The sequence below is a fragment of the Stegostoma tigrinum genome, chromosome 17, assembly GCF_030684315.1.
Source record: "Stegostoma tigrinum isolate sSteTig4 chromosome 17, sSteTig4.hap1, whole genome shotgun sequence".
NCBI classification, from domain to species: domain Eukaryota; kingdom Metazoa; phylum Chordata; class Chondrichthyes; order Orectolobiformes; family Stegostomatidae; genus Stegostoma; species Stegostoma tigrinum.
In genome coordinates this window covers 7,379,275-7,406,252 of record NC_081370.1, presented here as the reverse complement: position 1 = coordinate 7,406,252, position 26,978 = coordinate 7,379,275, and the positions used below count along the sequence as shown (strand labels likewise).

The window sequence follows — 26,978 nt, the reverse complement described above, 5'->3', positions numbered from 1 at the left end:
ACCATTGGCAATCTAATGTTGTCCCTCACTGGTAAAGTCATGGCACAGTGGTCCCTTGCACGTACAACCCCGTTCTTTCACTCCTGTCACTGTTTAACCACAGTGCCATACACTTTACCTTATCTACATCTTCCCTTACATCAACACCACCCTATCACCCTTCTGTCCACTGGAGATCTGCAAATTGTCATTGTCCAGTAGAGAGTATCACACAGAGACAAGCATTTGAATAATTCTGAACATGACCTCTTACTTACAGAAAACAAAAGTGAACACAAATAAAACCAATGGAGGCTGAGGTTTGCTGTCAACATAGAAAACCACATTTCGCCATATATGGCCAACAAATACTTCACACTCTACAATTCTCTATTGCACCTAGCTCTGATCTCCTGGAGCCAGGTGTTAATGAGGTCCTGTCTGGTATGTAGCACCTGAATAAGCTGAGCTCTGTCACACACAAGGGGAAAGCTTCTTCCTTCTGCAACATTTGCTTTATTGCCTCTTCTAATTGTGCAGAGCAGGATGCCGTGCAGGGAGCTAGCACATGCTGTAGGTGTGTTAAACTGACATTTCTTGAGTGCCATATGTCAAGCTGTCTTTTCCCTACTCCACCCCAAGCAACCTGTCTGTGTGTTTGTGGTAAAGAGCTCCTTCATATGGCAGCACTGAAAGCCTTTGGTTCTGGCTGTATCACCAATGTCCCACAGGCATAGTTAGAGTTGCTGGGAGCATATAGATTAGGTGCCAAATGTCCAAGCATTAAGAGGTCTAAGAGGTAGCCTGGCTCAATCCTTGATATGTGTGCTTGTCCCTCACACAAAGCATCCCAGCTGCAGCCTTTCGAAGCTAGTTGCTGGTGTGCCCTGCAATGTGAGTGTGTGCTTCCTGAGCAGCCTGCCAGTGTGCTCAAGAAGTATGCAATGAGGGATTGGCAGATCCAGCAGATGCCAGCTGTCAATGTTCGTGGACGAGGAGTGTAGGTGGCGGGTGTCCAGAGGTCTTACTCTGAGATACTGTTTGGTCATGAGTAATGTGGAGTTTGCTCAGAGCAAGCAGTGAGCTGAATCTGTCAGGTACCTTCCGTGATTTCCATTTTGAGTTTTCCTGACATTGAGCTTGTTTGGCACATTTAACAAGATAAAAAAAAACGAATGTTAATGAAATGAGTTAAGCCATCAACAAGGTGTGTAACATGCAATACTCCCTCTTAACTGACGACTCGCCACTGCCCAATGAAAAACAAAGTGCACTGCTTGTGAAAAGCATGGAGCAAGGTGCCCTGACATTGAGATTGGTCTGATCAGATTCTGCCGCAAATCTCTCAAGAGCCCACATCTCAGCCCCCTGTAAGAGTCAGCCTGTAGTATGAGAGATAATGGGAACTGCAGATGCTGGAGAATCCAAGACAACAAAGTGTGAAGCTGGATGAGCACAGCAGGCCAAGCAGCATCTCAGGAGCACAAAAGCTGACATTTTTGGCCTAGACTTCTAAGCCCGAAACATCAACTTGTGTGCTCCTGACATGCTGCTTGGCCTGCTGTGTTCATCCAGCGTCACACTTTGTTAGCCTGTAGTATGAGTTGTTTCTAATGTTACACTCCCATCTGCTGGCAGTAACCAGGCACTGCAGCAATGTTGTTAATTCCATTGTTTTGTACCTATTCTGTTATGTGGTCAAAAAAAAAATCACACAACGCCAGGTTGTACTCAACAGGTTTATTTGAAAATGCAAGCTTTTGGATTATGTACGTCATAGGTTGGTGCAACAGACAGTTTGCAGTTTGAATTGGATCACTTGAATTGTAAATAAATCCAGTACAAAAGAAAAAAATTAGTTTTGTTCCCTTCCTTTTATTGTATTTTCTATTTTCAGGAAGGGACGGTTATGTGCAAGTCACAGAAGGAGCAATGCCAGGCCCTGCCATGCAGTTTAATGCAGCAGGAGACACCAGTGGGCCAGTGCTGCCCGGTGTGTGTTGATTCACTGTGTGTATACCGGGACCAAGTGCATGAGGTGAGGCTGCCTACCCTTTCCCAACAGATGTGAGGAAATAATCATCCTCTCATATCTCTGCTGTTCATCGTGTTTCACTACTTGCTGGTAGCTAACGTTTCCCTCCTGACTGCAAATAGAGAATGATAAAAAAAGCTGGCAGTGAGACCCCTTGCTGGGAAGGACGAGACAGCATTATCTGCCTCCCTGTTCAAAATTCCCTCCACCGAGCCTGTTTCAACACTCACGGAAAATCATGACCGATGTGCAAATGTGTTTGTTGATTGTTCCTGGATTCTCAGGCTGGTGGCATCCGTTCCCTCCATTCTGTCCACCCTCAGTCTTGGGGAGAATTTGGGATGTGATCAGGAGTCCGGGTCACTTTGTGACCCTTTAGTTATCTGTCTGCTTCTTCTGGATCAGCAACAGTGACCGTACTGGGATCGAGTCACTCTTCAGTTACCTGCAGCACAGGTTGGATACAATGTAAAACTCCGTCTATATTGTCCTCTAAGCATTTCCTGGTCAGGATTGTTATAGTTTAGACGCAGAGCTCATCATGTAAAGTGCCTCTGGATTCATTATTCCCAATTTTACCAAAGCAAAAATATCCAGAAGCTAAATGTTTAGTCCGTTAGACGATGAATGCAGCTTTTCAGTGATTTTCCACCCCCTTTTCTCTCGCTGCTGTTTTTGACAGGCTCAGTCCCAGTGGCTGGATGGCTGTAATCTTTGTCGTTGTGACAATGGAACCGTGGAGTGTCATGCCAAGCCCTGCTCTCCTCTTGTTTCGTGCCCGGCACAGTCTGTCATGTCCCAGCCTCATGGAGAATGCTGCATGAGGTGTGTCCCAAAAACAAGACCAAGTAAGTCAACTGGAAATACATGAAAGCGATTCTTCCAAACATTGAGGTTTTATAAAGAGCGCTTTTACAATGGATACTTCTGGGGTGCGGGACTATTGCTGATAGGGCTCCATTCTGCTACTCTTGGGACTTTGTTCTGGCAGAGTATAAAAATTATTCCATGGCTCCAGTGTTTTGCCTAAAATTTAATAGCAATGCCACAAACAGATTGACTTTTATTTTCATAGAGTCATGGAGCCAATACAGCATGGAAACAGACTATTCAGTCCAACTCTTCCACACAGACCAGGTTTCCCAAACCTGACGAATCCCATTTACATTTGGCCCATATCCTGCCAAACCTTTCCTATTCATGTACTTATCCAAATGTCTTTTAAAAGTTGTAACTGTAGTTGCATCAACACTTCCTCTGGCAGATCATTCCACACACTGACCACTCTCTATGTAAAATAGTTGCCCCTCAGTTCTTTTTAAAATCTTTCTTCTCTCACCTTAAAAATATGCCCCCTAGTTTTGAGCTCTCCCACCCTATAGAAAAGATCCTTGCCATTCACCTTTTCTATGCCCCTCATGATTTTATAAATGTCTGTAATGTCACGTCTCAACTTCCTGCACTCTAGCAAAAGAAGTCCCGACTCCAGTCCCAACAACATCCTGGGAGATCTTTTCTGAACCTTTTCAGTTTAATGTCCTTCCTGTAGAAGGAAGGTGTCCAGAATTGTATGCAGTACTCCAAAAATGGCCTCACCGATTTCCTGTAAAACGTCAACGTGATGTCCCTGCTTCTCCACTTAATGGTGTGAGCAAGGAAGGCGAGCATGCTAAATGCCTTCTCAACCATCCTGTCTAACTGACGCCACTTTCAAAGAATTATGTACCTGAAACACAAGTGCTCTCTGTTTGACAATACTATCCAGAGTCTTACTGAATTTTATTTTCCTATACAACCACTTTTATTGCTCTTCATAACAGTAATTGACTCAGTGGGAAGGAATTTGTTTGTGCCCTCCTGATCTTTTCTAAATATGTTCTTGAAATGCTCACTGTACTGCTATATTCCTGCAGAGGGCGCTTCGTGCACTGTGTTTGGAGAGTTGCACTTGGTGACCTTTGACGGCCATTTCTCTAACCTCAATGGAACGTGTGGCTATCTTTTAGCCCAGGATTGTGGGTCAAATCATTTCAATGTAAGTGTTGTTCATATGATAGTTAGGCTATTGTTTAATTTTGTCAATCCTGTGCGATCTAAGTGGACTGAAGCAATGGATAAACAAACCACATTGTGTTCCGAGGAAGGGTCACTGGACCCAAAATGTTAACTCTGTTTTTTTCCTTCACAGATGCTGCCAGACCTGCTGAGCTTTTCCAGCAACTTTGATTTTGTTCCTGATTTACAGCATCCGCAGATTCTTCGGTTTTTATTTCGTATTTCTGTCTAAACCTCCAATAAAGGTGATCAGTGAAACACATTCCATTTACAAGGGGTCTCTGGCACTTATGGTTGGGTTCAGTCACGCAGAATTAGTTATTCGTCTCAGCGAGCAACACTAGCAGAAGACAGACTGCCTCAGAAAGAGGAGCAACCCCTTTCTACAAAAGAAAGGGAGTTATTAGCAAGAAGCATTTTAACAATTCACGTTCAGATTCCAGTATCATTTATTGGGAGAGAGAGAGAGAGAGAGAGAGAATGTACCTCAGTAATTCCACGTAAGTCCGGAATAAAAATGAGAGGCTGCAAACCTATTGTCAAATAACAAAGAGTGGAGATGGATGAACACAGCAGGCCAAGCAGCATCTTAGGAGCTCAAAAGCTGACGTTTTGGGCCGAGACCCTTCATCAGAAAAGGGGGGTGGGCAGAGGGTTCTGAAATAAATAGGGAGAGAGGGGGAGGCGGACTGAAGATGGATAGAGGAGAAGATAGGTGGAGAGGAGAGTATAGGTAGGGAGAGGATAGGTCAGACCGGGGAGGACAGACAGGTCGGTAGGGGGGGAATGAGGTTAGTATGTAGGAAATGGAGGTGTGGCTTGAGGTGGGAGAAGGGGATAGGTGAGAGGAAGAACAGGTTAAGGAGGCGGGGACGAGCTGGGCTGGTTTTGGGTTCACAAGCTTCAGAATCTCCCCTTCCCCCACTGCATCCCAAAACCAGCCCAGCTCGTCCCCGCCTCCCTAACTCATTCTTCCTCTCACCTGTCCCCTCCTCCCACCTCAAGCCGCACCTCCATTTCCTACCTACTAACCTCATCCCGCCCCCTTGACCTGTCTGTCCTCCCCGGACTGACCTATCCCTTCCCTTCCTCCCACCTATACTCTCGTCTCCACCTATCTTCTCCTCTACCCATGTTTGGTCCGCCTCCCCCTCTCTCCCTATTTATTTCAGAACCGTCTCCCCATCTCCCTTTTCTGATGAAGGGTCTAGGCCCGAAACGTCAGCTTTTGTGCTCCTAAAATGCTGCTTGGCCTGCTGTGTTCATCCAGCCCCACACTTTGTTATCTTGGATTCTCCAGCATCTGCAGTTCCTGTTATCTCTATTATCAGGTATTGTAAGTTAGACTATCTATGGCAGCAGGCACATTGTTCCTGGACCTGATACCAACCAACAGCACAGACTTCTCACATTACCCCTTACACCTTTACATTTTTGATCCAGTGATTTGAAAAACAAATGGGCAGTAAGCTTAGGGGAGATGTTTAGCCTGTGGCAATAGAGGAGTGAAATGCACACAGTTTCACAGAGGCATGAATTGGCAATATTTTTGTTCCGTGTGACTTTGCCATTTCTTTATTTGGAGATGGAATCAGTGTAATCTGGAAGTTGATCATTTTTCTGTCCAGCGTTTGCACAACATTTGGGCAAGGCAGTGCCCACACTTATTTTCTGGCAATGCAGTATTGAGCATTCCAGTGTTTTCAGATCCTCAGCAACTTGCTGGGGGTGTAATTAATACAGAAGAGGACAGTGGCATGCTCGTAATTGGCAAAGTAGTTAAATATAGAACAGAGAAAAATGATAGATTTTGTTAAGAAAATTCAGGAGGTCACATACTTCCTGGACCAAGTCAAGAATTTAAATGAGATTGAGGCTCCGGGATCTAGGGATACTATTGCACAAATTAGTGAAAGCAGTGACACAGTAAATTAGGTGAGTTTTGTTGAAAAAACAAGCAAATCATTGGTATTTGTTTCTAAAGGGATAGAGTTTAAAAGCATGAAGATGAAATCTTAATCTTGTCAGATCACATGAACTTCAGGAAAATGTTCACATCTCCAAGTTACACAGGTGCTGTAGAGGTGTGAGAATAGTCACAGAATCTAAAACTAGGATATACCTACCAGGTAGGAGTGAACAGGCTCAGAGCGCTCTTTTCTTCAGAAAAGAGAAGACTGAGGACTGACCTGTCAGAACTCACATAAGCTATGAAATAGATTGACATAGTCTTCATAGAGAAAATGTTTGCACATACACAGCAGACCAGAAGCAGGGGCCATATAGATAAAATGGTTGTTTATACCTCAGACGCAAAACGAGGAGAGAATTCTTTGCCCAGAGACTGGTTAGAGAGTGGAACATGCTGCCACAAGGAGTAGTTGAAGTGAGTAGCATTTTAGGGGGCGCAAGGTAAATGTGTGACGGAGAAAGGAATCCAAGTGGGTAGCACTAAGTGGAAAAAAAAATGTAAAGATACCTCTGCGGAGCAAAATCTGCTAAGCCAGATGCTCTGCTCCTGTGCTTTGAACACTATGTATCCATTATATATCTGTCTGTTTAGATAAGGAATGGCCTGCCACATCCATGGTGTTACCAGGGCTCTGCTTTCATTTCTGCCTCTACTCAAATCCGTTGTTCATTCCAGCCCAAACCTTACTCTTGCCTTGTCCTTGTCCATTGTAGCTCCCTTTATTGCTTTTCTATTAAGCGTGCCTTCACCTTTCAAATTGTAAACTCACTCAGAAGATTGTAACCCACAGTGTTTCCTACATGGAATTCCATCTGCTATTTATTCTGCCCTCGTCAAACTTCATTGACTTTTGTGTTCAACTGAGTTACTCAAAAAAAATTATGATTCTCTTTTACACACCCTTCACATGCCATTTCCTGCACAACCTTCTCCAGCTATGTGCTCCCACTCCACGAGTCCTTACCTCTCAATCTATTTGTGCACTTAGTTTCTGATAATTGGGTTACTCCTTATTCTGTGTGCTCTCCTTGACAGTAATGGACCATTCCTGTGGAATTTCCTTCCCAGAACCTGTGCATTACGTTCAATTCATGAGGAAAAGGATAAATTTTACTGTCCTACTTTCTTTTAATTCCCTTTCACACATTTCTCCAGTAGCCCTATAAAAAGTGCATTGATCTCCAACACAATTATTGCGAAGAAATTTCTATCATCTTGTGGCCAATATGGTGGTTGAGTGCTTAGCACTGCTGCTTCACAGCACCAGGGACCCTGGTTCCATTCCAGCCTTGGGTAACTGCCTGTGTGGAGTTTGCACATCCTCCCTGTGTCTGCGTGGGTTTCCTCTGGGTACTCTGATTTCTTCCCACAATCACAGGATGGGTGGGTTGACCATGCTAAATTACCCATAGTGTTCAGGGATGTGTAGGTTACGTGAATTATCCACTGGAAATGCAGGGTTTTGGGGAGGGGGATGGGTCTGGGTCTGGGTTTGGGTGGGATGCTTTTTGGAGGGTCAGTGGGCCAAATGTTTCCACACTAGGGATTCTATGGAACTCTTCTCACCCTCTTTGTGACACTTTTAAAATGATGATCTTTAACTGTGCTCCCTAAGCACAGCATGGTCTGGCAAAACTCCTCATAATAATAAATCCCTTTAAGTCTTGTCTGCTCCAACATAATAGTTCCATTATCGCAAATCTTCCCTCCTAACTATAGTTTCTTGCCTCTGGTATTATCTTAAAGGCTGCTCATGGCATTCACCTTGTTATTCTTTGCCAGCCCAATACTAGATGCAGTGTTTTAAATTTGGCGAATTCATTGTTTGTACAAAGCTATAATTGTCTTTTTATCAAGTTTCCTCCTTGTATTCAAAAGTTTTCTTTAAAAGAAATTGCTGCTTTCCACCTCATCGTCCAAATATTATTCCTTTTCTCCACCGTGTATACGGTGTGGTGCTTCTTTTCTTTCTGCCTTATAAGGCACTCTGAGGAATCTCTGCAAAGCGGCCTTCAGTTCCAATGTTGTGGGCTGTACTTTGCCCCGACGATCAAGGACCCAATGTCAGGGCTGTTTAGGAGTGCCACCCGTGTTTCAATGGCTTCCCTGTCAGTTCCACAACTGCAGGAGGGCTATCATGGTAGCCTCCTTGCCAAAAGCTGGATGCTGCTCAGAATAGAGCAGGAGAGGGCAACACAAGATGCAGGTGGGCTAATGTTGTAACTGGCATCCAGCCCTACATGCTGGACACATCTTTGCACAGAGCTGTTTCAAGTTTGATGGCCAGTTTGATCTTTTAAACTTATAATTTCACTTCCGTTATATCAGCATGAAGTCCTCCTCTACTACCCTTGCCTCCTGTGAGTGGTTAAGTACATAAAGCACTGAGCTTCCTGTCTATAGTTACTGTAACCAGGTCAACCAGCAGACCTCCTAGAATATGAGTTCCCTGATTAGGGCTGTTAATCTGGTCCTATCAAGGAGCCCTGGCTGACCTAAAATGTTTGCTGTCAGGGATGTTGAAATGCCGAATGCCTGACTCATTGAGAGGCAGTGTGCTTGTAATACAGGGTGATTGGTGATGGGATGCCAGCATCTGAAGAGTTACTTCACCATCCACCTTCCACAAACTTGCAGGCTGTTTGGTAGATGCCTCCAAATTAAATCAATATTTGTGAGATCTATCTCTCGTGGATGCTGAGCAGTTTGCCTTTATTGATGCACTCCCAACTCCAGGAAATGCACAAAGAAGTGGGGATATATCAGGGAGTCAGCCTGACATTTAATCATCCAAACTCATCTCTGACGCCAACGCAACCTTGCCTACAGCCGACACCGTTGCAACTCCGTCCACAGCCTCCACATCCAGCAACTGCAGAGGAGACAGCAACACCAAGCCCTGCCGAGTCTTCACCATCCCCCCAGACCTCCCCCTTACTGAGGACAAATGGTCACTCTTCAGGAAAGGGCTCACCTTTGACCCGCTCCACCCAGACATCAACGAATACCAGCCACGTTTGGTCATTGAGCAGTTTTTCGGCCGCCTTCACCTTCACGCTTACTTCTCTAACCATGAGCCTAACCGTCCCTCCACTGACCCCTTCACCTGCCTCCAACACAAGTCCTCCTCCTGGACACCCCCAGGCCTCCTACCCTCCCTAGACCTCTTCATCTCCAACTGCTGTCGAGACATCAATTGCCTCAACCTCTCCACCCCTCTCACCCACTCCAACCTCTCCCCTGCAGAACGTGCAGCCCTCCGGTCCAACCCCAACCTCACCATAAAGCCCGCCTACTAGGGAGGTGCAGTTGTACTATGGCGCACTGACCTCTACATCACTGAGCCCAGACGCCAACTCTGTCACCTCCTCCCACCGCCCCCTGGATCATGACCCCAGCCCCGAGCACCAAACCATCATCTCTGCCTGGTTCAGAAGAGGTCTATCTGAAACGTCAGCTTTCTTGCCCCTCTGATGTTGCTTGGCCTGCTGTGCTTATCCAGCTGTACACCTTGTTGGCCCCGTAAGTGTATTGTTCTGGGTTTTAGCATTTGTGATGGTATGTTCACTATGGATGTCCATACTATCCATGTTAATATTACCTTCGTTATGCTGATGTACTTGGTACTTTTCTTATCCATATTCACCCAATTGCCCTTGTTGATGCTGGTACCCATGATAATGTTTTTGAAGTTTATTTTCACTGAAATGTCCCATGCCCTTTAGTGCTCAGCGAGTATTGTTCAGAGATAATAGGAACAATCTTTACCTTTATCAGACAGATGATAATCTGATGGAATTGGTCACTCATCAAAGAATCGTTTCAGTTTCCATTCCTGTAAACAAAAACAGGTGTGTCCTGTAATGGGTTTGTGTTGTACAAGAGATCTCTTCTAGATGATGAAATAAAATAACTTCACATCACCAAGCCACCCTTTATTTATATGTGGAGAGTGTTTGAAACTGATCCAGCTTCGTCAGAGCCAACTCTGAGTAAACAGAATCTCTGACACTCCTGTTTATATCTGTCAGCCAGATTGGACCCAATTAACAACCTCAATCAGGGAACTCATATTCTATGAGGTCCATCTGGCTGACCTCATTACAATCACTGCACAAAGAGCAAGTAGAAAGCTCAACCTAGGCATAATTGAATGTGGACTGTCACAGAGGAATTGCAGATAAACTGCAGTGGATGTGCGAGTATGGCCCAGGCCGGACCACAACAGCACATCTCCTACAGGAACACCTACAAGTAAGTAGCATCGCTTATACTTCCCATGATATGACAGACAAAAGTGACCAAATGCGACACTTCAGTTTCTAATCTCTGCTCTCTTATTAGAGTGTAGCGCCATATGCAAAGAGTGATTTCTATACACATTAAGTTATACAAATGTCCAAGCAGCAGATTAAGGGAATATGAGTGCCTGCCTTTCCAACTCAATAAAGATGTTGCACAGAGACATCACAGACACATCCAAAATTGAATCTGTTGAGCTGGACTGTTAGAATCTTGCAAGAACTGACACTATCCCCTCCCTCTGTCAACCTGCTGTGTCCTGGCACTGTGTGGGTTTCTTTTTATATTCATTCGTGGCATGTGCGTGTTGTTGACTAGAACAGCATTTATTGCCCATCTCTAATTAATGCTGGTATCTATTGACTGTAATTCATCGCAGAAAGACTGAAACTACTCTTACTTAGGAGACATTTTTCAACCTGCCTCATGTTGATGATAGCACTGTCCTTGGTCAGGATTTCCACAATTTCAGCGACACAGTGGAGAGTCTTCAGCAGAAGGAAGCCACTGGTATCTCTAATACAAGAAAAGCTGTGAAAAGTGCAGAGTTTCAGTGCAAACACCAGATATAGGGCACTAATAACAGGGAGGTAGTGGATATCTTTGTAAGTAGCTAGCTCACAAACTGTTTGGGCTGGAGACTGAATCAGACATACAGAAGTGAATTATTTTACCAACATCAGCAATGTGGGATCTGTGCGGCATTTGCAGATAAGAGAATATGAAAACCTCCACGAGAGCACAGATCAGTCAGAGCTGCATGAGTAAAGTATCTGTGTATGGATCTCCTTAAACAAATCTTTGAGCACTAGAAAGGTGGTTTGGACTGTCAGACAGAATGGGTACTGTGGTTTTGGCTGCCTGTTGTACCCCATTACAGTGACTGTACATCGAACAGGACATTGTTGAGATCACCACACGTTTAAATTACTATCCAAGCTGAATTTCTACTCTGAGTGTCAGAAGGTATTTCATGTGCTTTGCCAGTAGTGATGGCTGAGAATTCAGTAGTTTGATAAGGTGAAGCAGACGAAAAATCATCATTAATCATCTCTGTCAGGCAATTTTTGGACATGTAGCCCACTTCAGACACATAGTCCCTATAAACCAGGCAATGAAAATTGTGATCAATGTCAAGAAATAACACCCAACCCCTCCACATTAAAGACAGCAACAGGGATTTACTCCATTGACTTGGCAGCAGATCATTCACCATCCGGAAATTCTTGAACTGAAGCTATACAGTGTGCAATGGACAAATGACAGCACAGATCTCTGCTCCCATCAGTGTTATTCCTTGGTTAGTGGTGGCCACTCTCAAAACAATTCTATTTCCAGCATTTCCAATCCTAGAATTACTCTCACCATGGACCACACATCTCCCACTCACCCATCCCTACCGTTTTCTTGTTGGCCAACCTAACCAGACATTAACCCCCCAGGCCCTGGCCCCAGCTCAACTCCCAGCCATTGGCTTCCACATTCAATTCAGAGTCTTGACTGCATGTGGACCCTCAGTTGTAATCTGCTTCCTCCAATTAGATATAACAACTAAAACTCAACTTAATCTCTGCGCAAATACACCATTCCTGTTGCCTCTGAGCCTTCCAACAATGATTAACAAGTACATTTCATGTGGCTTTATCAGTTCTAAATTAAATACAAGTTACGATTGCTTCCTAATAATGATTTGTTTTCCTCAGGTAGTTTTCCAAAGTAAATGGAATGACAGTCCCACTGAGCCTGAGATAAAGGCCCTGATTGTACAGATTGAAAACCGAACCTTCAAGCTTTCAGGGAAGAATCAAATTCAAGTTAACAGCACAGAAGTAGACCTTCCTTATTCTGATGCAGCAGGCATCACCATTCAACATTCAGGTATGCAATGTGTCCACTGGGGAGAGATTACAGAGTTAGGAACTCTGAGATATCTGCCTTCATGTCTCTTCAGTGTTATCCAAAACTGGGTTAGAAAGTGGAATGCTTTTCCATCTGTAGCTATACATTGTGTGTTCTCTGTCAATGAGTAACCCCAGCATGTTGCTAATTTGGGTATGGTCTTTGATTTGATATGATACCCAGGAGAGGTTGTGCTGTCCTGGTGATCTCACTGAACTAGAAGTCAACAAAGCCAGGTGATTGTTCTGGGGGCAAGCTTTCGAATCCCACTGACCATGCGACCTCTGTTGATTGTTGGAAAAACCCACCTTGTTCATTAAATACCCTTCAGGACAGGAAATTATGCCATTCTTATCCAGGCTGGTCTACATGCAACTCAAAACCCACACACTGCAATGTCGTTGCCTCTTAACAGCCCTTTAGTTAATAAATGCTTGCCTAGCCAGTGATGACCCCATCCCATGAACAAACAAACAAAAGTAATCAAATTACCATATTCATGACCCTTTAAAACAGCCAACGTGTGGCACTGCCTGTAATTCTAGAATTCAGCTTCTGAAGCTGTGCAGTCATTGAAAAGAAGACTAGCATTCATATAGTATCCTTTACAACCACTGAATGTCTCAAAGCATTTTACAGCTTCAATGTAGGAAAAGTGGCTGTCAATTTGAGCCCAGCAACACACCACAAACAGAAAATGATGAGATAACCTGTGTTGTGATGCTGGTTGACAGATAAATATTGGAGAAGAAACTGAGGAGAACTCCCTTCCCTGTGTCAGTACTAACAAGATAACTTGCAGGCAAAGTGTTTCTCATGTGCTCAGGATGCCTCATGGTTCTTTATAGCTAGAGGTAGTTTTGAATTATAGTCACCAGCGGTGAAAACACACACAGGATCGACAGATTTGCAGAAACCTCCAAATCACAGGGACAAGTAAACATTGTGGGGAAGGGATAAAGCCATAGGCTCGGGGCAATGACAAAGGCCCGGGGTGGGTACTGTTTTTGGGGATGCTAAGAAGCTATGAGGGAATTAATTCCACCTTCCAGCTTTGGGGTCTGCCAACAGGGAATTGAGAGGCTGTGAGGGAGGGGTTGCAGGAAGAAAGAGGCTTTCAATGGGTGGGGTAACAGGGAGAAGTTCAGGAAGTTCAGTGGAGGGGAGAAATGCAAGGATATGATGCACGATGACAGACAGATAGCACCTGCATCATTAAACCATTTAATAAAATCAATGCAGGTAAAACTAATGAGAAACATATAGAGAAACAAATTTATAGGTAAGTTGGAGATGCAAGAACCGTTGAGTATTGGTAGTCAGGGACTTCAATTATTTGAGTAATGTCGATGGTAATAGTGTGAAGCGTAGAGACGGGAAAGAGGTTCCAAATATTTTTTGAAAGAATTTTCTTGATCAGTACATTAATCAATGAGGAAGGAGGAATTGGTGTCAAGAACAAAAACAAAGTTTCTGGAAAAGCTCAGCAGGTCTGGCAGCATCTATGAAGGAGAAAACAGAGTTAACGTTTCGGGTCCGATGACCCTTCCACACAACTGATGGTGGCTGGGAAAACATTGGTTTAAATGCAGAGAAAAATGAGGTGGGGTGGGGTAGAGAGTAAACGATAGGAAAGAGCCTAAAGAGAGAGAAGAGCAGTTGGATAGACAAGAGTTGCTAACGGTTAGGCTGGGAGGGTGAATAGTTGTTAATGGGGACTATTAGTGACTAGCAACAAGGAGTGTGTAATAGCAGGCTATGTGGGAGCAAGGCCTGGTGTATGGGGTAGGGGGCTCGGACATGGGAGAGCTCAGGCCCTAAAATTATTGAACTCAGTATTGAGTCTGGAGGGCTGTAGGATTCCAGAATTGGTGTACTGGTTTTGGGGGCAAGAGTTGGATCATGTGTACAGAATGGACCATTTTAGGGATCAGTGATTATACTCCCATAAAGTTTAGGTTAGCTATTTAAAAAAGGGCATGTAATCCAGACTAAAAACTAACAAATTGTGGGGGAGGGCTGACTTCAACGGAGTGATAATATGGAGGTGCTAGTGTTGAAATGGGTGGATAAGGTCAGAAGTCGCACGACATCAGATTGTAGTCCAACAGGTTTATATGAAATCACAAGCTTCTGGTGTGCTGCTCCTTCATTAGGTGAAGTGGGAAAATAAACCTTTTGGACTATATCCTGGTGTCGTGTGACTCCTGACTTCAGCAGGGTGAGAACAGATCTGGTAGAGCAATAGGAATCAAAGATTGGCAGGTAAAACTCGAATGGAAGTACTTCAACAATTTTAATCCCTTTAAGAGGAGATGGCTTGGGTATAGTCAAGTGCCTTTCCAACAAGAGGGATAGGATGAACAAAGTCAGAGCTTCAGTTACTGGAATACACTTCAAGAATTCTTATTTGATCAGGCATGGTTAACATAATTTTGATAAAGGAAAATTATGCTTGACTTATTAATTAGCATATTGTGAGGACACAACTGGAAATAAAGGGGAGCCAGTCGATGCAATATACTTGGATTTGCAAACGATATGCAGAATGGGCAGGAAAGTGGAGTTGTGGCATATAATCAGCTGTGGTCTTTCTAAATGATGGAGCAGACTTGAGAAGCCATATGATCCACTCTTCTCTTATGTTTTTATATTCTTATTTGATCTTCCAAGATTTTCATAAATTTAACAGGAGGAATATGAATGTCACCTACTAATCTCCACAGCCTTGACATATTTACCGAGATTTAATATTAATCTGGTGTTCCAATGTGAGAGGTTACGCAAAGGTACAACAAAATCCAGCCATGTTATTCTAGGTGAATAGTTTCTGATGCTTCTTTTCAACAGGAATCTACGTGATTCTGAACTTGCTGGAAGGTCTTAGCATCACCTGGTACGGGAAAGGTTTTGTAGAAATCAATGTCCCTGAATCGTTACAATTGAGAATATGTGGACTGTGTGGCAATTTGAATGGAAACTCATCAGATGATTTTGTGTAAGTGTTGAAGTACATTTGTACACCACAGAACAGTAAAGCTGAGTCTATCTACACTTATGGGGCCGTCAGGGATAATTGAAGCCAAACTCACCAGGATAGAATCCTAATGCTGGTTTTAAAGCCTGTACACTGTTGTTCTCCTTTGATATGATGCAGAATAAGATTGGACTGAGTTTATGAACTGTCATGTTGTCCAACCTTGTCAGTTTCCTGATGGTCAAGTTTGATTATAGTTGTTCCCCTTGGATGAGTGATCAACTCCTGCATCTTGTGAAAAGCACATCCTACTAGATAAGGTTGATAATCCCAGAGCAGCTCACATTTTCATTTCATTCGGCATCAGTTTATATTTGATAATGTAACTGTGGCATAATGGCTCGTTCTGTGAAACTATTTTTTACCCAGTAGAGAGTTGTGCTCTCAGGAAATATGGTCAGAGAGCAGAGCTCCAGTCTTGTCTACCTAGCACTGATAATTGCTCTCCTGAACAGTGCCTTCCCCATTGAGAGCTCATGTTGAGGAATTGGCTGTCTGATTGTTCTATAATCTTCAAATTCTACTTGAGCTTTGCTTTCATCAAGCTTGTGGAATTTTAGTCCTTAGATAAAATGCTTTCCTTTACTTACCTCTAGTGTTGGCATCAAGCATTTGCAGCTGAGACATTTGTATGTATAAATATATATATATATAAAAGCTTTCTCAATGTTGTGTCAATAAACACTGTGACATCAGATGCAGAACAGATTATTACAAAGGCACAGAAATTACTCAAGCACAATCCTGATGTAACTGGGGCAAACATGATGGAACTGTGCCAAACAGTGTTTGCCCAGTGCTAATCCTACTGAAGTTTATCGAGTCAATGGGATGGTGTTTCAATGACTTGGTACAGTCTGACACATCTCCAGGACTCATTTTGACTGTTCTGGGCAGAAATTCAAGTACCTGCTCACTTGATTGTCCAACTTGCCTAAATTCTGACTAAACTTTCATGGAGTTTATTTTGAGTGCGGGGCCAATGTACAATGCAGAGTTCCAACAGAGGTCACATTCAGGCACATGGGAGGCATCACGACTCCACTCTCACGCGGTTTCAGCCTGCACTGATGTACCCTAGCACTTTGAGGTATGAGATCTCCAGGTGTGGGGAGTCCCTAACCATAGTAGTTTCCACTAGTCATCATCTAAATAGGTCTTCACTGTGTCTTAGGAAACTGAAGTATTTGCAATCCAAGGTAAAGAACCTCGTCACATATTGGCACCTAATGAAGCAGTGCTGACAGGGTTACTTTAGAGGGAGCTTTAATTTTACCTTGCCCTTACATTATACCTAACTTTGTATAGCTGCTTGTAAAATGAATAATTATTTACTTATATTATTCGCCTTTACTGATGGTGCTAAAATTCCCTTTGCTGGAGATATTGGTTGAATTTTCATCTCTGACTTACATTACTAGTTTTCACATTCATCTAGTGAAATTGCTCTGAGACAATAACAATGGATTGCTCCTGTGGGATAGGTTACCAAGTGGAGAAGAGGCTTTGGCCCCTGTTGGTTTTGGAAACATTCAGCCCATCAGGGTGAACAAAGAGAGGCTGTGCAGGGCTGAAGATATTGAGGACCCGTGCAATGGAACAACACTAGCTGATAACCGTGCAGCCAATGTGACTTGCGGCATTATCATGGTAACCTTTAAGGAATTATGTGTTTTTGTGATTTAACACCAGGCTGCTTGCTTGCCCAAAATGGAAAAGAGTCCTGACCCATTTTTTCTCTTATTGGTATATTCCTTAGTGACGGCTAAACTAATCAATGCTTCTGGATTATCCCAAAGTTTCTAAAATTCCATGTTAGTTTCTTAGATACTATTCCAAACAACCCAGGTGAAAGATTTAAGTGACAGCAAGGAATAATCTTGGAACTGGTGGCCAAAATGCTGTTTGATTGGACAATCCTTGACTGTCAATTGGGTGATGCTAACTCTGCATATTTCCCAGTTGTTGTGGGGAGGTCAAGGAAGAACTAACTGCAGAGACATGGGATTAAGGCAGTCAAAGCTGGACAGTTATATGATAAAACCTCCCAACCATAGCTGACAGCTCCAATGAAAAAGTGCGTCTTTTCAGAGTCTGTAGGATTTTGAGTTAATGTAACTGCCAATATTGAATAATTGACATACTGGGTGACCATTGACACAAAATATTCCAGTGGCACTTGTGTGGAAGTGGTCATGTGCTGAAATCTCCCAAAATCCAGTCCAACCAGTGGTGGCAATCATGCCAACACCCAAATCTTGCCAACTTCAGTAAAAATCATCTCAGTTTGGGTAGTCTTTTAGCTTCGATATCGTGAGCTGATTACATACAATGTTTCTGTTTCAAAATTTCTAACCTAACATGCTGCATTGTATCTTCCTTTTCTGAAAAGCTTCTATGAAGACGAAAGCAAAATGTTCACTTTTATCTAAATCTGTTTCTAATTCACCCTTTCCCAACTTTATCACTTTCTTCATGGTACACCTTTTATCCTGTTGGTAAGATTTTCTTCACTCTCCCTTTGTCCTCATTGATTTTAGGATACTGAGCTTGGAAAAATGTTCTTGAATGTGTTCGGTCAATGTATTCTCTTTTTTTCTTAAATTTGTGCAACAAATTCTCTCCCGATCTTTACGAAAGTTGTACATCCTAATTGTTTTAACTGGACATTGGACATCATTCAAATGAATAGATAGGACTTGGCAAGCTGCTGGGCTCTGATTTTCTGACCTTTGACTCCTGCCAACTGTGTCCCACTTTGTGATGCTCAATTACATAATCATTCCTTGCGTACACTGCCTGATACTCTGTTAATCATCACAGAGTGGTGTCCGACAAAATATTGCTTCAAGTCTTTTTTGTTCCGTTGTTTCTAAATCCCACCTTTCTATCATCAGGATGATCAAAACTGCTCCCATTCCTCCCAATATCTTTACTCCTCTGTGCGTTGACTGAACTGCATCAAACCATTATGGGATGTCTCAGCACTTTGTTGTACATTTTATGTACCTTCAAGTAATGCGGACATGGCTTGACTTTCTAAGGGCAAAACAGGGTCGATTAATGAGCCTTTTAAAATATCACTAAATGCCTGAACTCATGCTCATTCCAGCTTTCTTCATGATCTTTATCTGGGATTTGTCTATTTAATTTTCTCTTCATCATCATGTCGGCTTACTTAAGCATGCACAGTTAACAGAGATCTTATTGGGCTAACATAATTTGTCATAAAAGAAATCAAACCATTGACCACTGTGTGGGTAGTGCAAAGAGAAATCTACTCTACAGCGTAAAGCGAGGATTTGATTTTACCCCCCCAATCTGTCAGAAATGGGCTAATGGGTCAGCTAAATGGGGATAGATCACCTAGCTGCTCCTGCCTTTTCCTGTTGCTTCAAACATTAAACAGCAAATAGATGAAAAGCCTGCCCAAAGCAGATGGGAACATCTGAAATTTATGTTAATCAAAGGTCCAGTGAGGTCAGTCGGATCCCTATGATGTTCCAACCAGGGGCTTGACAGCAATTCTGTTGTATCCTGCCGCTCAGGCTGAAAGCAGGTCTGTGATTGGTGGAAAGCGGGAGAGATCATTCCTTGTGACTGAAACAGTGCCCCTTTGTGGGCAGCAGCAGGAACAGGAAAGCTTGCTAGGCCTGGATTTTCCACCTGTCCACGAGATGCCCCAAAACCCAGTCCTGCTTCTGAGCTGGATGTTGCTGGGGCTGTCTGATCATCACCTGATGAAAACTGCTCTCTTCCTGCCCATTCTGGATGGGAAATGATCTGGTTGCTTTCAGCTGAGGGCCCAGGAGTCAGAATGCCCAGAGTCTGAGATTTGGCTGCGCATGTATGATTCACAATTGTCTGTGTGGGACCTGCGCTGGATTGACATATATCCCATAATGTTCCTACCTTGCTTGGCCAGACAATGTAGAGGGAACTTCATCTCTTGTGTTGTACCTGATGTGCGTTGGACTATAATGTCAGAGGTGGAGAGTTCTAATCCATGAATTTTACTCCAAAAAATAATAGCCAGAATTAAAATTTAAATGTCATGACTGCTACTTGACCCACCCTTAACCTTTGATAATGTATTTCTTGTATGATTTACACTGCTTGAACAATTCCAGCAGTGATTGTCTATTCTGTCCTGCTCCTCGCAGGGTCCCCTATTTCAGGCAGCACATGAGAGTGTCGATCCTCAACCCTATTACCAGGCCTGCCTGACTGACCTGTGCGGTTGCGTGGAACAAACGTGGTGCCTGTGCAGTTTACTGTCAGCGTATGCTTTCCGCGCCCTGAGAAATGGGATCATTTTAAACTGGAGAAATGAAACACTGTGCGGTGAGTGTTTGTTTTGGTGGCGCAGTGAGCTGGCCTGAAATTGGTCGGTTGGTGCTGAGGTTCACGGAGCAACAAATTAATTCCACATCAGTAACAACAACCTGCATTCGAGTAGTGCCTTTGATGTAATGAAATATTCAAGGTGCTTCTCAGGAAGCATTAAGAAGTAAAATTTGGTTCTGAGCCACATGAGGTGTTAGTTCAGGTGGTCAATCAGATAGATTTTTAGGAGTGACTTAGAAGATGGAATGAAAGGTTGGGATGAGAATTCCAGAATATAGGGCCTTTGATAGCTGAAGGCGTGACAACCAATGAATAGCTCAATTTACAGACCAGTGTGGGATTGAACTGTGTCTGCCTTATGATCCATTAGTTTTCCAACTGTATTTTTTTTTGTGTTTAACTCTGTTTCTGTCCTCGCCCTGTCTAATAGGTGGATGATCAGTGTCAAGTAATAGGTGTTGTCTTTCTAAGGCTGGGTTGTAGGTGTGTGAGGGAAATTGGGGCCAGACTATGCAGCAAGTATGTCACTGCTGGCTGCTATCACAATCCCTCTGATTGTCCCTCATGAGTTGCGCTTAGTCACTCCCTTCCAGTGGCTCGTGTGGGATCATTGTATCAGGGATTCCAAGATTTAATCTCTGGACCAGCGTAATATCTCTGCTGTAAACTAGAAGAGGCCTACCAACACTAGATAACCAAGTCGATGGGCCAGGCGGCAGCTCTTCAAAGCCACCCATCATCAGCTCCTCACTGTGGGTCTGTGCTCCTCCTCTCTTGCAGCATCGATTTCACCTCTCATCTTTTCCCTGAAACAAATAGTTCGAGTTAAGATGCTGACCAATCATGATTATAATGGATGGTGGTATAGGTCTAAAAGGCATCCCTGCAGCCATTGAAACTTGCTGAGATTTTATTGCTCCAGTGATTACTCTTTGCAGATAGTGAGCATTGACTGGATTATCGTCCAGGAGCTGCCAGCAGCATAGCCCAGCTCAGGGAAAGGCTTCAGAGCACAAAAGAGCTTGGGAGTCCTAGTTCAGGATTCTCTTAAGGTTAACATACAGGTACAGTCCGCAAATAGGAAGGAAAATGCATTGTTTGCATTCATTTCAAGGGGACGAGGATACAAGAGCACAGATGCATTGCTGACACTGTATAAGGCTGTGGACAGACTGCATTTGGAACACTGCGAGTAGTTTTGGGCCCTGTATCTAAGGAAGGATGTGCTGGTATGGACAGAGTCCAGAGGAAGTTCATAAGAATGATCTTGGGAGTGAAGGTTTGTCATGTAAATAGCGGTTGAGGGCTCTGGGTTTACACTACATGGAGATCAGAAGGATGAGGGCGGAATCTCATTGAGATACAAAAAATGCTCAGAGGCCTGGACAGAGTGGACATGGCGATGATGTTCCCAGTGGGAGGAGAGACTAGGACCTGAGAACACAGCCTCAAAGCAAAGAGACAACCCTTTCGAACTGATGTGGAGGTGCCAGTATTGGACTGGGGTGGACAAAGTCAAAAATCACATGGCACCAGGTTATAGTCCAACAGGTTTATATGAAAACATAATCTTTCGGACCCTCACTCCTTTAGGTGTTAGTGAGAGAGGTGGCATCAGACATAGAATTTATATGCAAAAGATCAAAAGGTTATAGAACTGATGCAGTGTTGAACAAATCTAAGTTGGCTGTTAAATCTTTAATTGGTTATATATGATTAATATGCAAATTCCCAAATTCCTTTCAAGTCATTGCCCTGAGATAACTAAAGTTTTTATCCGTTTGCTCAGCATGCTAGAGATGACATCCCAAGTTAGACAATGCATTTTAGGTGTCAAGTCTTGCTTAGAACCTGGTCGTGTATCTGCTTGAAATCAGACTGGTTTTGTTTCCAAAGTAAGAATTTATAAAATGCCACACTGGCTGTCTACAAAGAGTGCGCTTTTTGAACAAAGTAGAATGTATCTGCAAATGCAAATTCACTCCATAGATTTGTGTGTGTATGTGTGTCTGTGTGTGTGTGAGAGAGAGAGAGAGCAACAGAGCAAGAAAGAGAGAGAGTGAGTATAATGTACGGTCACCTTCAGTGTGACATGTACCCAAGATCCTGGTTGAGGCTATCCTCATGGGTACCGAACATGGCTATTGCCTCTGCTCGGTGACTCTGCATTGTTGCGTATGCTGAAGTTCACCTTGGAGGATGTTTACTGAAATATCTGAGACCGAATATCCTTGACCACTGAAGTGTTCCCCGTCTGAGCGGGAACATCCCTGTTTGGTGATTGTTACCAGGTGCCCATTCATCTGTTGTTGTAACGTCTGAATGGTTTCGCCAATGTACCATGCCTCAGGGCATCCTTGCCTGCAGCAAATGAGACAACATTGGCTGAGTCACATGAGCAACTGAGGTAACACGGTGTGAGGCTGGATGAACACAGCAGGCTAAGCAGCATCAGAGGATCAGGGAGGCTGACATTTCGGGCCTAGACCCTGCTTAAGAAAAAGGCCTAAAACGTCAGCCTTCCGGCTCCTGTGATGCTGCTTGATTGCTGTGTTCATCCAGCTCTACACCTTGTTATCCCAGATGCTCCAGCATCTGCAGTTCCTGCTATCACATGAGTATCTGCTGTGTACCTGGTGGGTGGTATTCCACATGTGATGGTAGTGTCCGTGTCAATGATCGGGTATGTCTTTGCAGAGGTTGCAGTGGCAGAGTTGTGTGGTGTGTGGTTGCTGTTCTCCTGAAGGTTGGGTAGTTTGCTGTGAATGATGATCTGTTTAAGGTTGGCAGTTGTTTGAACACAAGAAGTGGATGTGTGGGGAAGATCTTGACACAATGCTCATCGTCATTGATAATGTATTGAAGGCTGTGAAAAACATGGTGCAGTTTCTCCGCTCATAGCAAGCAATGGACAACGAATGCCCTGTTGGGCATGTCCGATGTCTGTCTTCTGGGGAGCTTGTTATGTTTCTTCACAGTGGCACGTTGAAACTGGTGATTGATGAGTTGAGCATCCTATCCTGTTACTGTGAAGGTATCTTTCACCACCTTCAGGTATCTGTCGTGTTCTTCCTTATCTGAACAGCTCCTGCATATGAGTAGGTCTTGTACACAAATATAAATCCATGGGTTGAATTTGCATTTGCAGACTTGTAATTGCAGATACATTTTGCTTTGTTCAAAAAGCACACAATTTGTAGACAGTCAATTTGGCATTTTATAAATTCCTACTTTGGAAATCAAACCAGTCTGAATCCAACTTGAGGCACAACCAGATTCTAATCAAGGCGTTACCCCTGAAATGCATTGTCTAACCTCGGATATCAGCTCTGGTATACTGAGGGGACTGATAAAACCTTTAGTTATCTCAGGGCAGTGACTTGAAAGAGATTTGGGAATTTGTATATTAATCCTTTCTAACTGATTAGAGATCTAACAGCCATCTTAGGTTTGTTCAACACATTCGCATCAGTCTATGACCGTTTGATCTTTTGCTGGGAAATTCTGTGTCTGATGCCAACACTTTCACTGACACTTGAAGAAGGAGTGAGACTCTGAAAGCTTGTGTCTTCCAGTAAACCTGTTGGACCATAACCTGGTGTTGTGTGATTTTTGACCTTTACAACTGAGAAGAGAAGAAATTGCTTTAGCCATTGGGTGGTAAATCTGTGGAACTCATTACCACAGAAAGCTGTGGAGGTCAAGTCATTGAGTGTGTTTAAGACAGAGACAGGGATAGTAATAATTTCTTGATTAGTAAGGGGATCAAGGGTTAGAGGGAGAAGGCGGGAGAATAAAGAACAAAGAACAAAGAAAATTACAGCGCAGGAAGAGGCCCTTCGGCCCTCCAAGCCTGCGCCAATCAAGATCCTCTGTCTAACCGGTCATCTATTTCCTAAGGGTCTGTATCCATTTGCTCCCGGCCCATCCACGTACCTGTCCAGATATATCTTAAAAGACGCTAACGTGTCTGCGCCTACCACCTCTGCTGGCAACGTGTTCCAGGCACCCACCACCCTCTGCATAAAGAATTTTCCACGCATATCTCCCTTAAACTTTACCTTAAACAATGGAGTTGAGAAACATATCAGCTATGATCGAATGTCGTAGTAGACTCGATGGGCTGAATGATCTATTCCTGATCAACTTTTACTCCAGTGCATATCACAGTAACAATATGTTGCAGAAGGAGGCCATTCGGCCCATTGTGACTGCATTGGCTTCCAAATGGACATTATGATTTAGTACCATTTCACTGCATGTTACCCAGATTCTTGCACATTGTTTCCAATTAAATAATCATCCAAAGCCTCTAAATTGAGTCTGCCTCCACCCCATTTCCAGATAGTGTCTTCTAGACATGAGTGAGTCTCTCACCAGGTTTGCTTCCTTTGCAATTCACTTTATATTTGGGCCCTTTCATTCTTAATAGTTTTAAGAGCAGAAATAGTTTCTCCCTGTCCACTCTATCTAGCCTCCTCTTGATTTTGAAAACTTTGACCTGATTTCCTCTTGGCTTTCTTATTTCTGAGGAGAATAGTTCCAACTTCTCCAATCTGTCCACATATAAGCTATCCTCGTGTTTCTCCTTCGTGCAACAATTCTTCTAAATCTTCTCTACACTCTCCAATGTAGTCACATCTTTCCAATAATATAGTGCCCAGACCCATACATGATATTTCACCTGAGACAGAGTCAGTGTCTTATACAAGTTTAACATATTTCTTTGCTTTTCAACTCCAGGTTCCTATTAACAAAGCCCAGCATATTGCTATATTAATCGTTCTTTCCACCTGTCCCCTGTCCTGTCACTTCCAGTCATCGATGCACAATGCATCTGGGTTTCTATTCCTTTAGGATTGTAGCCCTTAATTTATATTTTCTGTCCATCCTCTTCCTTACAAAATGCATGACCATACACTTCTCTGCATTGAACTTCATCTGCCACCTATCCGCTCATTCCACCATCATCTTTATGTCTTTTTGAAGTTCTACACTTGTCGCGGTTTACAAGGCTTCTAAATTTTGTATAATTTGCAAACTTTTAAACTGCCCCCTGCACATGATGATTTAGACCACTAATGTATATCAAGAAAAGCAAGGGTCCCAAGACTGACCCTTTGGGAATTCCACTACAAACCTACACCATGCCGAAAAATATCCATTGACATTTGCTTTTGGATACCAATTATTCAGCCAGTTGTGTATCCATATTGCTACTGTTCTTTTATTCCCACATTTTGCAGTGAGGCTTCTGACTAGTGTTCATGATTAGGGATGCTTTATTTTTTACTTTCCACTTCTTAACACATTCAGACTAACCGCAACGCAGAAATTGGATGCAAACATAGAGTCATAGGGTTTACACAACGAAAACAGGCCTGTGGCCCAATTTGCCCTTTGTCACAATTTAAACTAGTCCCGTTTGCATGTATTCAATCCATATCCCTCCATACCTATCCCTTCAAGGTTTTTGCAAAGATTTGTAACTCGCGTTGTGGATGCGGTTGCAGACTTGCTCGCCGAGCTGGTGGGTTTGGTTACAGACATTTTGTCACCCTGCTAGGTAACATGGTTAGTGTGCCTCCGGTAAAGTGTCAGTGTTCTGTCCCACTTTTTATTTATATGCCTCAGTTTGCTGGGTGGTTGGCATTACTTCTGGTTCTGTTCTTCAGTGATTTGTATATTGAGTCCAGTTCAATGTGTTTGTTGATGGAGTTCCAGTTTGAATGCCAGGCTTCCAGGTATTTCCTGGCATGTCTCTGTTTCCCTTTACTATTATGGATGTGTTGTCTCAATCGAATTTATGTCCTTCTTTGTCCAAGTGTATTGAGACTAGTGAGAATTGGCCATGTCTCTTGGTGCCTAGTTGGTATTCGTGTATCTGTGGGACAACAATAAGTAACAAGTGGGACAGAACACCCACGCTTCACCGGAGGGACACCGCCAATGTTACCTAGCAGGGTGACAAAATGTCTGCAATCAAGCGCATTGGCTCGCAAGTCTCCAACCTCACCAATCCCATCCATGCACCTGTCTAAATGTTTCTTTAATTAGCTAAATAAAGAAAAATTTAGGACCTTTACGACAGTATAGATCAGGACCACCGTGGGCAATGCATTTACCTAGATGAACCAATGGAGCACCAGTTTCAGAAATCATGTTCTACAATTATGTGATTCTAGTAAAGTCTGTTGCCAAGAGTCTCACTATGTTTGTATCTAAAATAGATTTTACCCAAGGAACCTTCTGCTCAAAATGCCAGGATAAATAATGATTTCAATCATTTGTTCTCTTTCTCCAGGTATAACTTGTAATGGTGGCTCAAGTTATACTGAGTGCAGCTGCCCTCAAACGTGCTCGACCTACCTACAACCAGAGACAGACTGCTCCACTAACTCTTGCGTGCCAGGCTGCCAGTGTCCTGCAGGTAACAAGGAAATAAACACTGTATAAGATCATTGTCCATCTTATTTTGTGCCATAATCTATCATGCAACCAGAACAGATTGAGAGTGATAAAGACAGATGCAAGTAGCAGGTATCCACTCAATTTCAACTTCAACACATCGTTGAATCTCTTCTTTTTAAATCCACATCCAATTTGAATTCTATCCCACTGTATCTCAATTCGATTTTGATTTCTGATGCACAGTATTGTGTGGCAGTGTACAACAGCAGTCCAGATTCACTGTGTAATGTAGCAGTTGATATCAACTGCCGACATTCACCATGTAGTGTTAAGAATATAAACCAAGTGTCCCATTGAATTGTGTTGTATAGTTTTGATTAATTATGATGGCTCAGCGGCTATGCTAATGACACTATATGGTCTGATGATCTATACTAATTGATGCTAAAATGTCAGTACTGGTGGCCCATTATAGGAACCAACCTCTAGTGTACTAATGAACTGTGTTAATTTATTTGGCATGACATAAGCTTCACAAAGCCATGTTGATTCTCCAGCAGTAATAATGTATGTTTTGTTTTGGATATCTTTCCTAATATTCTTCTTTGGTTCACCATCGATCATTTTAGCCTCTGATGCATCTCCACACATTTCACCATGTTCAGGCTGCTATATAAATGCAAGTATTTGTTGCTGACAGATATCTAAAGCAGTTAGGAAAATTCACGCATTTCACGAGCCCCTGGTAAAATGTCACATTTTGGATTCCAGATTTTTGGAAAACTTCTCATGATGACAACGATCAGTGCAGGGCGTTTTTTCTTAAATTACGATTTGCATTAAGCGTTTTAATATATACAAAGTTATATTTGTCTTGCCTCCACTTATCCTAAGTTAAGTGAATCTGAATACAGAGCTATCACTGAGAAACTGCTCTATGG

The 26,978-nt window shown here is 43.1% G+C and overlaps 1 protein-coding gene across 1 annotated transcript in view; it reads left to right on the top strand.

The window, feature by feature from the left end:
- LOC125459369 (kielin/chordin-like protein) overlaps positions 1 to 26,978 on the top strand; it is a 320,716-nt gene that overhangs the window by 289,984 nt on the left and 3,754 nt on the right. The window contains exons 34-41 of the mRNA XM_059651906.1: positions 1,877 to 2,017; positions 2,697 to 2,862; positions 3,928 to 4,049; positions 12,047 to 12,221; positions 15,093 to 15,240; positions 16,764 to 16,929; positions 19,443 to 19,623; positions 25,931 to 26,056. Coding sequence (XP_059507889.1) covers positions 1,877 to 2,017; positions 2,697 to 2,862; positions 3,928 to 4,049; positions 12,047 to 12,221; positions 15,093 to 15,240; positions 16,764 to 16,929; positions 19,443 to 19,623; positions 25,931 to 26,056 — 1,225 coding nt within the window. The remainder of the gene's footprint in view (positions 1 to 1,876; positions 2,018 to 2,696; positions 2,863 to 3,927; positions 4,050 to 12,046; positions 12,222 to 15,092; positions 15,241 to 16,763; positions 16,930 to 19,442; positions 19,624 to 25,930; positions 26,057 to 26,978) is intronic.